At 42.3% G+C, this 14,937-nt stretch overlaps 1 protein-coding gene across 2 annotated transcripts in view; it reads left to right on the top strand.

The window, feature by feature from the left end:
- Window positions 1-14,937, top strand: part of LOC146857293 (uromodulin-like) — a 331,179-nt gene that overhangs the window by 130,231 nt on the left and 186,011 nt on the right. For both annotated transcript variants that reach the window (XM_085647791.1, XM_085647792.1), the window contains exons 4-5: window positions 11,659-11,819; window positions 13,286-13,531. In XM_085647791.1, coding sequence (XP_085503917.1) covers window positions 11,659-11,819; window positions 13,286-13,531 — 407 coding nt within the window. The remainder of the gene's footprint in view (window positions 1-11,658; window positions 11,820-13,285; window positions 13,532-14,937) is intronic.

A 14,937-nucleotide genomic window follows, 5' to 3' on the forward strand; every position in this document is an offset into this window, starting at 1 on the left:
ATTTCAGGCCAGTATTCAATATTCCACTAATAGCGAAAGTGCTAGAAAAATGTATGCAACAACAATTAAGCCAATACATAGCTAAATTTAATCTGCTAGACGAATGCCAGTCGGGTTTCAGGCCAGATTACAGTACGGAAACTACAATACTTCACATTGTAAATGTTCCCTTACAAGCACTAGGCCAAGAAAAAACATGTTTCTTAATTCTTCAGGACCTATTGACGGCGTTCGACACAGTTAAACATGAGAAATTGCTAGATTAACTAACAAACAGAATGGGATTAGAGGGAACCGGTTTTGAATGGTGTAAATCTTTCTTGTGGAACAGAACACAAAGATTTTTAGTTAATCAAAATCTATCATCGCCTATTAGGACTGGAGTACCGCAAGGCTCAACTCTCTCCCCAACTCTATTTAACCTCTATATGGAACCACTAACTGAAAGACTTTGTCTCACCAACATCTCTTTCCATATGTATGCAGATGACACACAGATTGTATATAACAAATCCCTAGGCAATTATTGTTCTACTTCACATTATGTAATATATTTGCTAAATGATGCTGAAAAAGGCTTAGGGGTCACATAAATATAACTTCTAAAAACATGTATTCATACAAATTGTCTAAAAATCTATGATGCATCATGCCTGTACTGTTACATGGCAAAAGTTTAAAAAAACACATGCTCCATTATCTGAGTGTCTCTCAATAAACAACTGTGACAAAAAACAGATTTCATATGTATAATTTTGAGATATGGGTTGATGGAAGAATTATATTTCAGGATTAGTAATCAAATTATAAAAACTCTTTCAAATCAAGTCATAACAATGTCAATTGTAAATATCTAAATGTTTTTCAAAAATCAATAATATAGAACAATAATTGCCATGGGATTTGTTATATCCAATTGTATTTTCCCTGCCCCAGGAATAGGTATAAGTAGCAGGGGGTCCTTCTATACACATTGATGACACATTGATGACACACAGATTTACATTAAAAGTTTGTCGCTAGAGGAGATTAAGACAATGAATGAAACACTAATGTGCAATGGTTAACAGTAATCAGCTTAAATGTAATGCACAAAAAACAGAATTCTTACTAATATCCCCCACCCCAAATGTTCCAATGACATAAAAGATTGGACCAAGTCATCACGGCGCTGAACTGCACCCCGATCATAGTGGACTCAACCAAATCACTAGGAATCACGCTGGACATGAACTTGAACATGCAAACCCATATCAACACACTAGCCAAAAGGACCTGGTTTCACCTGAGTTATCCTAGAAAACTGAAACTATTCTTACAAACGCCAGACCTCAAAAAATGACAGTTCAGGCATTAGTCATCTTGAGGATCGAATACAGATGTACAACTCTATCAGGAATGCCCATGGTCTCAACAGCTCCTCTGAAAGCCTGTCTCAAAGCAGCTGCAAGACTCATAACAGGCTCAAAAGAATTCAACCACATCTCACCGCACTTGAAGGCACTGAACTGGCTACCTTATGAAGCCAGAAACCGAACTCAAACTGGCTTGTATCACACACAAAGAGTTACATGCTAAATCACCTTCCTATCTAGCTCAAAAAATGTGATATCCAGATGAGGCAGATACTCCTGGAGCTCTAGGGATCAGGTGCTGAAAACGCTATTCTTCCAGAAGAAGAAAACTTGCAACATAGCTTTCTTAGGTGGTGCACCTAGAATATGGAATTTGCTACCACCAAACATTAGAAGAATCCAGATCACGTGAAGATTCAATAAGGAAGCTAAGATTTTTTTCATCGGCAAATTCTTTACAGGTACTTAACCTGCTAGCCCTACAAGACTTCGAAAAATGAAACTCATTGGGAACTGTACAACCCTCTTTCATTGAGTCTCACCACGTAACTTTCAGAGGCTGATGCCCAGCTTAACTGTAAAATATGGTATCTTTTATGGTGTTTAGTCGAATGCAAACATTGTGTTTCGGTGTAACCCTTCAGGGGCAAAGTTTATTGGATGCGCATATGCTCTTTTCCTGCTCTTGAATGTAATGCTTTACTCAAGTGTTAAATATGATTGCTTGCTCCTATCACTACTGAAATCACTATATCTCTGTAAAGCACTCTGATACCCTAACGCAGAGGTCTTCAAACTTTTGGATGCCGAGACCCCCCTGTCAACATTTTGAGGCGTAAGGACCCCCTCTTGACAAAAATGTCTAAACCTGTTGACTAAATTGCGTGGGATGAAAATGTAAATAAGGTTATGTGATGCCGCGTATTTTGGGATAGCATTGCTTCATTATTTTGATATTTGTTACACACAGTAACGCTGAGGAAAGATTTCACCCAATCAGTACCCATTTATAACCAAAATACAGCAATTATCATCAGAAAGATTTCAAGTCAACCTTTGTGAAGGGCCTTCCACTCTGCAGCAATACGTGCTGCCACATTAGAAGCTCACCTGGCCCTGACCGGAAGAAGCAGGGGTCCCTTAAAACCCTGGCGGTTTTGTGTAGAGTTAAGCCTTTTACCCATGCAGCTTTCCTCTCACCCCCTCCCTTCCATCCCTCTCTCCTCTCCTAACCCCGGATCCCTCTCTCACTTTGCAGGTCATTTTCTTTCACCCCTTTTTACAACTTCTGAACTCTCCCCATTCAACCTCTCACTTCACCTTTAATCACCTCTTGCCATTCTGTCCTTTCACTGCCCTCATCTCTAACAGTCTCTCACATGTATCTCATGGCCTCTCTGGCCCTGTCACCTCCCGTGCCCCTCAGCACTTCTCATTCACCTCGTCTCTTCATTCAAATTTTTGTCTATTTGTATCTTACACCTCTCCAGTCCCCCCATTCCTCTTTCACATCTCCCCTTTGTTCTAACAGATCACACTCACTTCTTGCGTGTCCACACTTCTCTTCGGCAATTCACATTTCTCCTCATCCCTGACCTCTTCAATCAAATTCTCTCACTCCCTTGCTGTCCTCTCTCATTTTGGGTGCGGATGCAAGTTCAGAATGGGATGAATGAATGTATGATTACTGATGGGCTTGTTTGAGTGAGTTGCATATTGAGTAGTGAGGGGGACAGGTGAGTGAAGTGTCACATAAGTGCAGGATGAGTAGTGTACTCGTGTGACTGCAGGTTGAGGTATAGTGTGAGCAGGACAAGTGCATTTTGAGAGCAGAGTGATCACTGTGAGTGCAAGGTGAGCGGGTGAATGGTGCAAGTGCATGGTGATCAGTGTGAGTGCATTGTGATCACTGTAAGTGCAAGGTGAGCGGGTGAATGGTGCAAGTGCATGGTGATCAGTGTGAGTGCATTGTGATCGCTGTGAGTGCAGGGTGAGCGGGTGAATGGTGCAAGTGCATGGTGATCAGTGTGAGTGCATTGTGATCACTGTGAGTGCAAGGTGAGCGGGTGAATGGTGCAAGTGCATGGTGATCAGTGTGAGTGCATTGTGATCACTGTGAGTGCAAGGTGAGCGGGTGAATGGTGCAAGTGCATGGTGATCAGTGTGAGTGCATTGTGATCGCTGTGAGTGCAGGGTGAGCGGGTGAATGGTGCAAGTGCATGGTGATCAGTGTGAGTGCATTGTGATCACAGTGCAAGGTGAGCGGGTGAATGGTGCAAGTGCATGGTGATCAGTGTGAGTGCATTGTGATCACTGTGAGTGCAAGGTGAGCGGGTGAATGGTGCAAGTGCATGGTGATCAGTGTGAGTGCATTGTGATCACTGTGAGTGCAAGGTGAGCGGGTGAATGGTGCAAGTGCATGGTGATCAGTGTGAGTGCATTGTGATCACTGTGAGTGCAGGGTGAGCGGGTGAATGGTGCAAGTGCATGGTGATCAGTGTGAGTGCATTGTGATCACTGAGTGCAAGGTGAGCGGGTGAATGGTGCAAGTGCATGGTGATCAGTGTGAGTGCATTGTGATCACTGTGAGTGCAAGGTGAGCGGGTGAATGGTGCAAGTGCATGGTGATCAGTGTGAGTGCATTGTGATCACTGTGAGTGCAAGGTGAGCGGGTGAATGGTGCAAGTGCATGGTGATCAGTGTGAGTGCATTGTGATCGCTGTGAGTGCAAGGTGAGCGTGACAATGAAGGGCGAGAATGAGGAATGAGTTGTCTGAATGCAGGGTGCATTCCCAGACCCATGAAGTAACTCAGCATGTTATTGACGGGGGCGTAGACTTTAATATCTAAGTTAAACTATTGTGGCATTAATCGGGGATCGAGGGTGAAGGAAATAAATAATGTGCTGATCCTGCAACAAACTTCCAGTCCTATGGTTAGGGTTGCCAGCAGATTATTTTGGTGGCCCAGTCGGTACAAAAAAAAGCAGTCACCTAAAGCGGTATTTTCAGCGCTTATCTGTGCATACTTCCCAGGGCCGGCTTTAGTGCTGGTGGTGCCCTGTGCGACAATGTTTGTTGGTGCCCCCCACAATGACCACCCCCACCACGGATTCTCTCACTAGCACCCTTTAACAGTGACCAAGTCTCCATAACCCCACACTCTCAGATGCATTGAATTAGTTATATAGTGCCACTCATACCAGTGTAGGGTGTCCGAGCACTTTGCATCACACACACATTACACAGAGACAATCAATCATAAGTGTGTAAATCAGTGTATAGGAAATGTTACATAAGCCAATGGACTAAAAGTATAGGAGTCACATGTCATCCATACTGGTAGGCAGTATAGTTCAAGAGTGCTTGGTGTGGAGAAGCACAAACGCAGAGTCGAAAAAGAAACAGCATAGTTGGGAGTTTCCTTTAATAATAAGAATTGATTTCTAGCCAAATTAACACTTTTTGCAACATTAATCAATGGTCTAATAATGTATTCTTTGCAGTGTGCATGCTGTTCTAGGATGAAAGTTAATAGCTCACTATTCTCTATTAGGACTTTAAGTTATAAATTGCAAGTAACAAAAGGATGTCTCTTTTGAAAGCAGTAACCTGCTGATCTCTTCACATCATACGCACTCTGTAATCTACTTGGTACACGTTCTTTGCAGCAGGCATATTAACCCTCTGCACTAACATCACCTAAGTCAAAACCTCAACTATACAACATTCTGATCTCTCTCCAGGAAGATAATTAATCACACGAGTTATCTTGACATTTTTGTGAGGCCTGGTAATTGCCGGGGAAAGAAACGCTGCAGCAGGTGACGGCGCCCCCAGGAAGCCAACTTTGTATTCCTTTCCATGAAATGCATTCTCACACTACGGCAGTGAATGTAAAATCCAAATGTAAGGAATAGGCACAGTGGGGACCCAGGGGGTACTGGAACCAGCAAAAAAACCTAAGCCTCTGTAAGCAGTTTACAAAGGCATGTTAAATGGTCTTTAAAGACCTGTGAAAAAACATGGGGGTGCCGGAGATAGGAATCCAGACACTGCCCACCTGAGCCCCCAGCAGCTCAAGTTTCACTGCAGCAGCCTGGGCTGAGACACAGGACGGGGGAAGTGTGGGGGGGGGGGCTGAAGCCCTTGGGCCTGAGCAGAAGTGTGACTGGGAAGGCGCGACCCCCTTTGCATCACTCCACGGCCCCCCTGGGGGTCGCGCCCCACAGTTTGAAGACCCCTGCCCTAACGGGTCATGTTTGCCCTTTATAAAACACTAAATAAATAAATATGTATCTGCTGCAAGGATGAAGCCAAAGGACAACCTGTTTTATTAGCAATGCCAATGCAGGTCTAATAGCAGAGAGATGTGAGGCAGTGCTGCTTAGAATAAGCCCCAAACTAGGGGATTTCACACAAAAAGAATCTAGTCAACAGTCCAAAGGACTTTTGTTTGGGGATGGATTAGTAAAATTGGTGGGTAAGCATATCCAAACTTTCACAACCCTTGTCAAGGTGCACGTCTCTACGGGGAAAGTTTTCGGAGATGGAAATTTATGTGGCAGGTCCGGAAGATAGGGTCAGACTTTCGGCCGCACTTATAACAGAGACCCATATTCTCAACTAGGAGGAAGTGCACAAGGTAGAGGAGGTTACAGAGGTGGCTCATATTCAGTAGGCTCATTATATCCTCAACGACATAGAGGAGAAGAAACATAGCTGGTCGTAGGAGAGCGCAAGGGTATCAAGTAGCATCTCACTCAGGACGAGGTGCGTATAAGGAAGGTACTTGGTTATATCCAGAGAAACAAAGGAGGGAGGTTGAAATATTTTCAAAAGGAATGGGAAAAGATAACAAGAGATTTCTGGATGTTGGAAGCAGCAGGGGGTTATGTGATAGAATCACATTCATCAGAACCAGTTCAGGGAAAATAACTCATGGAAATTTATTTCCAAAAAGAAGTACAAATAATCGTGGAGCAAGACATAAAAGAAATATTGAAAAAAAGGGCAAATACACAGTTATCAGAGGAGCAAAATGGGTCTGCAAGTACTCTTTGTGTAGTGGAAAAAACAGGACAAGGGATGGAGACCATTAATCAATTCAAGGGAAATTAATTATTATTTTTGTCTACAAGCATTTCAAGATGGAGGGTATCCATCTGTTAAGGGACACTTTAGTGGACAAAGGTTGGTTGGGAAAGATAGACTTGAAGGACGCATATTTTTCGATAACAATAGTGCAAATAAGTCAGCAGTATCTTTAGTTCACTTGGAAACATCAGCTTTGCCAGTTTACTTGTTTCCCGTTTGGTCTATCATCAGCACCGCATTGTTTTTCAAAGGTGTTGACCAGTAGTGGGTTACCTCAGAAAAAGAGGAATGGGATTATTGATTTCTTTGGGCAACATATTTATTATGAATCAGGATGCAATGACATTGCAGGAACACAGTGTTATGGTTCAGGAAATGTTGGAAGGGTTAGGTTTTGTAATAAATCAGGAGACATCGATCAGGAAGCCATCGCTGCTTCTGGAGTTTTTTTTTTTTTTGTAGATTCAGTAAAGGCACAGTTGCAGTTACCAGATAGAAAGAAGTGAAGGGATTACTGAGGAAACAAGAGGTGAGTTTGAGGCAGTTGGCAAGAGTAATTGGACTATTGTTTTCTTTGATTCAGGAAATTTTTTCAGGACCTTTACATTACAGAGCTTTGCAAAGACGCCAGAAATCAGGTTTGAACAGGTGTCTTTGGTATGGAGACAAAGTGAGGTTGACAGGAGGAGTTTAATTGGTGGTTGGAAAAGTGGCAGGCATGGAATGGCCAGGCAATTTTTGGAGCAACGCCAGATTATGTGGTGGAGAAGATGCAAGCAATCGAGGATGGGAGTAAGACTAGATGCCCAGGAGACAGGAAGAAGATGGAGTATTTTGGAAAGGGAGGAACATAACAATTGTTTAGAGATGAGAGCTGGTGAATTCGCGGTTCACAGCTTCAGGAAGCAGATACAGGGTGCCACGGTGATTTACCAAATGAACAATATGTCGGCTGTGACATACATAAATAGGTTGGGAGGAAGCAGTTCAAAGAGACTGTCAAAGTTGGCAAAGGAGTTTTGAAATTTTTGCATGAGGCACAAGATAAGTATGAGTGTACAATATTTGCCAGGTAAGGAGAATTTAGAGGCAGACAGGAATTCCCAGTTCTTTAAGGATTGCAGCGATTGGAAGCTAATGCTGAGAGCATTCCGGGAAATTTAGAAAAGATTTGGTCCGTTGGAGACAGATTTGTTTGTGTCAAGGTTAACAAATCAGTTAGACAATTTAGTTGGAGGCCAGATCCAGGGGCAATAGCAGTGGATGCTTTCAATCTCAATTGGCAGGGTATGAAGGGTTATGCATCCCCACCTTTTTCCATGATTCAGAGTTTTCTGATGCAGGTACGGAGGTATAGATGCAAACTTGTTCTTGTGTCTCCGTTTTGGGTAACGCAAGCCTGGTATCCATCAGTGATGGAATTGCCAATGAAGGATCCAATATTTATAGAGACATGAAAGGGCTTTTACAGGATGTAGATGGAAGGGAGCAATCTTTGGGGAGTCTGGAGTGTTCAACCTTCCAGTTTGGAGCATTTCAGGAAATCATAAAGATTCGCTAAGTTATCAAGGGAAGCTTTGAAATTATTGTACACGCCATTGGACTCCAGGAACTAGAAAGAGGTATACAGGTGTGTGGTTTATTTGGGTACGCTGGTGCGTGGAAAGGGATCTTGACCCAATTGAAGCAGTTTAGATTATGATTGCACATTTTTTAGCAGGGTTATATAAGAAAGGTTTGACTTATAGAACAGTCAATTGTTATAGGTCAGCCATTACAGCTGGACATTCGTTAGTTAACGGATTGTGCATAGGGAGGGGACAATTAATTTGCAGAATTATGAAGGGCATTCAGTTAAAAAAAACATCAGGTACAAGGTATAGTATTCCTTGGGATGTTAATATGAATTTCACGTTGTTTGAAAGATGGTAAGATAACAAGTATTTAACATTAAAACATTTAGCATGGAAGTTGGCTACTTTACTGTGCATGATTTCATTTGAAAGGGTTTCAGATGTAAGAGCTCTGTAGATTACAGGTAGGTTTTTCCAACCGCAGGGGGTTTTATTCAAAATAAGGGGAAGAACTAAAACTATGAGAGAGAAGATTTTTTAGCCCAGGTATGATGATCATCCAAAACTGTGTGTAATGAGAGGCATCAGAGAGTATGGAGCTAGAGTGAGTCAGTTCAGAAGTGCAGGAGTGGATCAATTGCTGATCTCTTATGTAAAGCCGCATAGAGCAGAATCTATAGCAACAATAGCACGATGGGTAAAGAACGCAATGCGTGAATAAGGTGTGAATCTGGATGCATTCAAAGTGCATTCCATTTGTGGAGCAATGGCATCAAAAAAGTGTTTAATGCAGGTGGAAATGAAAGTGACATTTTGAAAGCAGCGGATTGTTCGAACGATAGAGTCTTCAGGAATTTCTATTTCAGACTAGTTGAGTATGTAGTGGATCTAGTTTTAAAGGACTTTAAACATGCATAATGCTAGCCTCCTGTCATGACATAAAATGTTGATTCTAAGAGGTTAACTGTAGAGAGAATGGTGATTTTATTAAATACAAGGAGGCTAGCATGATGTCCCCTTCCCACCCTTGGAGGTGGTTAAGATGAGAAAAGAAGATAGTACAAGTAAAGGAATGGTAATTTAATATATGTTTAGGAATATTAACAACGATTTATTTATATGATGCTGTGCAGGAAACTATTTTAACATTTATTTTTTGGGAAATTTCAGAGTCTCAGTGAATTAAATCTGGGAAAAGAGTTGGAAGAAGACGGTAAAATATGTTATTGGATAAAGAAGAGAAACAAAAGAGGATGAGAGTGGAACACTGGGGATTTATGTACTCAATGGATGTTCTGTTGTTCTATGACTTCATGTTGTTCTATTTGAAGCTTTTAAGTGCTGCTCAGAAGGGGTATGCATAATGCTAGTCTCCTTGTCTTTAATAAAATCATGATTCCCTATATAGTAAATTTCTGAGAATCGACATTCCTGCTCAAAATGCTTCTCGAAAATTAAATCTGGTAGGGATTAGTACTGCAAGGCTTATCTATTGGAACCCAAATGCCTGGCTGCTATTACACAGTAGACACTAGAATGTTGATACCTCAGTCTTTTTCTCACTTTGTGATTAGTACTCTTTATCCAAAATCTTTCTTCAGCATTTCTGGTTTATTGCTCCTGCAAAGAGGAGCCAATTGAAAGGCAAAAAAAGCCAATTGGCATAAAAAGCCTCCAGGAGGAGCGGTTGTGGAAGCTGAAGGTAGGAATAACCCCAAGGAAGAATTAGTTTCCAATAGCAAGTGACCCAACGAGGCCTCAGAAGCAGCAAAGTTCAGGATCAGGAATTTCAGCATGATCTTAAGTAGGTACCCAATGAGTTTTCATGGGTACTTCATTGAAATGTATTCAGTGTCTGCTGAGAAGCGCTGAGCTCCTATAGTGCCGAATTAATATTTTGCTGTCACTCACCTGACCTGCAGACAATCAATAGAGCTCTTGATAAAAATAAATGGGTCTCTTGCAATTGATTAGTTAAGCTCTTGCTAGCACCCATTAGAGCTTCTGCAAGCAATACTGAACTTTGCAGACCGAGTGTGTGTGTGTGTTTCCACGTGCGTGCGTGTGTGGGTGTGTGGGTGTGTGTGTATGCATGGATTTTTGTTACTATCCTTGTGGGGACTTGAGTATGACAACACACTCACGCTGTGGGTACTTGATTGCACTGTGGGGACCTGAACCCAAGTCCCCACAAGGTAAAATCTTCTAAATGATTGGAAATTACTTGAAAAACATCTGTGCCAATTTTTACAACTTTTTTAAAAAATTGCCTTGTGGGGACCTGTGTTTCACCAAGTGTGTTTATTTCTTTGCTCAGCTCTGCCCCTGTAGACAGGAGGCGGTACTGCAGCCTTAAACATACTTAGCATATTAAACACACTTCAGCAATTGGATCCTATCTAGCAACACAGACGATAGTGAATTTAAAGAACCGCACCCATCAGAAAACAGAATACCTTAATACAATTACCTTTTTAATTGTATGCAACCTTTTTTCCAAAGTTTATAAACCACACAAATAGAAGTATGTCAGTCATATTGCATTATTTGTGCTTTCATCACATTTAAGACTGCTTCTCATTTCACATCACAGCATCATGCTGATCAGCAAGGAAATAGGCCTTGCTGATCAGCAGAGAGTCACCTTCCAGAAACAGATCTCCCAAAATACCGTCACGCAACCTGACTCCAATGTAACAGGTGTGTCATCTGATTGTCACTGACATTGGCCACAAAGGAGCATGTGCATCTACTCCTTGTCATGGGCTTTCTCCAAATAAGCAGGTCTGCCTCCGCTTGATGAAGGCGAGCATTTGGCATAATGTGGGACTGGGATAACTTGACCCTAGTAGGCATTAATAAAAGGAATTGTTTTAAACCCTCAAAAAACCCACACATTGCATGTGTTCTGAAGTGCACAACATACATCCAATGAGAGGGATCCTACAGACTTTGTCTAGGCATGGGAATTTGTGCTGGAAGGGTATTTTCGAGTACAAGTACTATACCAGCTAGCACAGGCTCACATCTGCACTATGGTCCGGGATGTTTGTTTGCCGAGGCAGCTTAATTAGAGAACAGTCCAGGGGATGAAAGCAGGAGCAGACCAATTTTAGTAGATATGGCTCGGGGTTGTTTTTCCTTTGTGCAATGCAGCACAGAAAATTTAGTTCAAGTTCTGTATTGCTTTAAAAATGTGTAAATTAGCCATATTGTATTTTATATAGCACCAAACACCGCACTTCTACTGTTACTGAGCACTGTGAAAAGCCTATGTTATTATATCCTAATATGCAGCCCTCCATTTTTTCACATCTAACGATGGAAGGCTGAGACTTTCTTCTGGGATTCAAACTCATGATCGCACAATACCAGATTTGCTTGTGTCAAATGCTCAGGCTCACTGATGCCATCCTCCTAGCAAGCACAGCAAATTACACAAACTGTTCAGTATCATGAGTGCTTGAATTTCTTATTATTAGATAATGGGGAATATGATCTTTGAGGAGCGGATTGTGGTCTGCAGCGGACGTCCAATTCCCTGTGAATGCTGTGTACAAGTTAGCAATATTCTTTGAAATTATGTGATAAACTCACTTCTTTGATTTTCACATATTGTTCATTTTATTCTAGCTCAACACCACCCATGTGACGTACTCGAATATGCTGCATATCCCACCCTTGAAATACGCGTCAGGAGTTATAGCAGGAAAACGGGTGGAGTTTCCATTCTCCTGCACTTACCTTCTGAACATAAAGACCAGCCTGGATACCGTCCTGAAACCAGTGGCAAGGTAAGATGGTTTATGATCACTCCTCAACTGTCTGGGTGGTGTCTCCCCCACTCACAAATATTGAGAAACATTTTAATAGACTTGTACAGGGGATCAGATATTCCCCTGTCCTTGAACTAGGACTGTTCGTAGGTGCACAGGGCACTGAGATCTCCCTTGGTCCTGCTAATGCTCTGTTAAAGAAGAGTACAGGACAGTCGTATCTCACTCCATCCTGATAAGCGGCTTTAACTGACTTCTTGTAGATGGACAGATCTTTCAGTCCTCCTTATAGTTTTTGGAAAGACACTTACAGTGTCCTCAAATCACCCAGACTCACTCACTTCGCATCTGTTCCTCCTACAACCTTCACCCTCAAAAATCACATGTATGCATGCCTCTGAAGAAACACAATGTGCTTCCCAATCCTCATACGTGCCATGCAATTTGGGATTAGACTAGGTTTAGTCAGCCATGAGTGGACGATAAGTCCCGGGGGATATCACAGACAATGGAAGGATTAGTGCAGGAAAGAGTCACTTGGCAGATTGGCGCCGATCTACCCTGGAAGGAAAGCTGTGTGTCAATGTGAAGGGAGGCATGTTATTTCATCTCTTGACATTCTATCCATGGCATGTTTGCTCACACAGGTATCACTCTTTATTCCTTTGAATCAATTTCACTGTCATGTTACAAATAGTGTTGTAATATTCTAAGTGTAGGCCAAATACCTTCTAACCACAAGGAGGGGTCAGAAGTGATTTAACTGTGTCTGTGGTGTGTGTTAGAGTAGTTCTGATGGGGATGCAGTGTGGGGTTGTGGTGTATTTCAGTAAATTGGCATGGTATTACTGTCGGCAGTTTTTCTTTGTGGTGGGAATGTCTGTGGTGGGAATAGCAATGGTACATTTCGTCAGGTGGTCTTGAGTTTAGTCAGGGTTATGGCTGCAGAGGTTATGTGGTGTTTAATTTGGAAAACAGTGACTGTGGTGGAGCTTAGTGCAACTAAATTTTCGGTTCCATACATTTCTGCAGGTGGTAGTATTGTGCTGGGTGGGCACCTTAGTACTTGAGTGTTGATGTGTCAGAGTGAATGTATGTGGAATTTGTATACCATGAACCTAGACAAAGGCATCAAAGCACTGTACATCGTCAAAGGTAAGGATACTGTCAACAAGTGGTTTGAAAGGTAGCTTGTATGCATGAAGGTATGTGATATATTGTCACCACTTAGGAGTGCAGTGGTGTATTGGCAGTAAACATGGCTTTGATAATTTGTTATTGGTAAGTGTGTTGGTTGCTGTTGCTTTGGTTGAAGGCATGAATGTGAAGTTGGTGTTGTTGAAAGGGGTGGCTATGTATGGTAATTTGCTGAATGTCACAGATTCAGTGGAATGGATTTAGTGTGTCCATTTGTGACCGCATGAATTAGGTGAAACGTTATAGTGAGTATTTTCTTTAAGATTTCTTTTCTTTTAATTCTTTAGTACCATAGGTCTGTCAACAGGGGGCAGTGGACTGGCCTCCACCACCATGGCAGCATATAGCAACCCTTCCTACACCAGTCCCATCACTTCAGGTCAGGATGACATGTCCATAGGCTCCATCATCTATTTTGGTATGACCACGGAAATTGAGGATGCTGATGTCTTTGTCTTAAGAGTGGATACCTGCTATGCAACTCCGGTACAAGACCCCAACAGCCCCATCAAAGTTTCTCTCATCGAGAATGGGTAAGGAATATGTTTAGCCTACTATCACCAAACAATAGAGTGCACTGTATGCATAAAAGTTGTAATCTCAAACTAAGCAGGCCTAGCACAGTATGGGTAAGCAATGGCCTCATTTTATAGCCACTCATCAGAGATTATGCTATTCAGAACAGGTAGAAATATAAGGTTTAGTATTGGAAACTTGTAAAATGGTTGTCTTGTCAACTGTGGCCTCAGGTCTGTAGACATTTGGGAAACTCATGCCCCTAACCTCAAGTTTCACTGCTCTCTGTACAGAGTTGCTCAGTGCCCTACACTTACCACACTGCCTTAGATCTCTACAGCGAGATTGGAGCACAATGTCTACTTCAATCATGGTGCCTCAATTACTACCATAAGCATGGTGCCTCAGTTGCTACCTTAACCATTGGGCTGGCCTCAACTGTGGGGCTTTAGCACCTAGCTTAGGCATGAGTCCACCATAATCGTGAGGTGTCAGTTCCCATCTAAACAAAGGCACCTCAGTGATCCAGTTTAACCATGGTTCATCATTATCCCACCTTGCCCCTGGTGTTCCAGTGACCTTCCCCATCCATGTCACTTAGGTGCCTATCTTAAGCAGGATGGCTCATTATCTCACTCTAATCTTTTTTTGCAATGGCCTAAATAACTGTGGTGCATCAGTGAACTTCCTTACCCATGACGTTGATGTGCCCCTACTTTAACCATGTTATTATAATGCTCTGCCTTACCCATGGTGCCTTTCTGTCTACCAGAACCAGGTGATGTAATGGCCTAACTGAACCATAGCGCCTTATTTCCCCAACTGAACCAGAGTGCCTCATTTCCCTAAGTGAACCATAGCGCTTTATGTCCCTAAGTAAACCATGGCATCTCAGTTAGCCATGCTGGTCATGTATCCCCTTCTATTCTGGATTCCATTATAAGGTAACCAAACACAATCCTATTTCAGAAACCAAAGCATGAAGTGCAGTGGGTGTAACTTTCCTCTTTAAGTTCCCTGGTTGAGGTAAATCTGGAACCAGCTGAATCCTTTTGCCCTATAGCTGTTCGCCTAGGGAATTTAGAATCTGGCCTTGTTAGCGTACAAGAAGCCTAACCAGTGCACAAATAGAATAGAACAATGGACAAAAATGCCTTTAATACCGTGATGAGCTTTTGTGGGAGATTTTCTCTTAGCTTTTGTTTTGATAAGGTATGAATCCTGCAATATCCCTGTGACAAGATTATCCATGAGAGGCTGCACAAGGTATTGCTTACCCCTGTAGTCAGAGGAGGTACCAAAGGGTTTGACCCTAGGAGTGTAATGCAGGATCCTATAGCTTTTGTGGCATGGAACACCTTCTCCCTCACCCTACCCTTCAGAGCCCTCCCATTCCCTCTAAAGCCTCTGGGTATCTGTGAGA

This window comes from Triturus cristatus, chromosome 3_2 (assembly GCF_964204655.1).
Source record: "Triturus cristatus chromosome 3_2, aTriCri1.1, whole genome shotgun sequence".
Classification (NCBI taxonomy): Eukaryota; Metazoa; Chordata; class Amphibia; order Caudata; family Salamandridae; genus Triturus; species Triturus cristatus.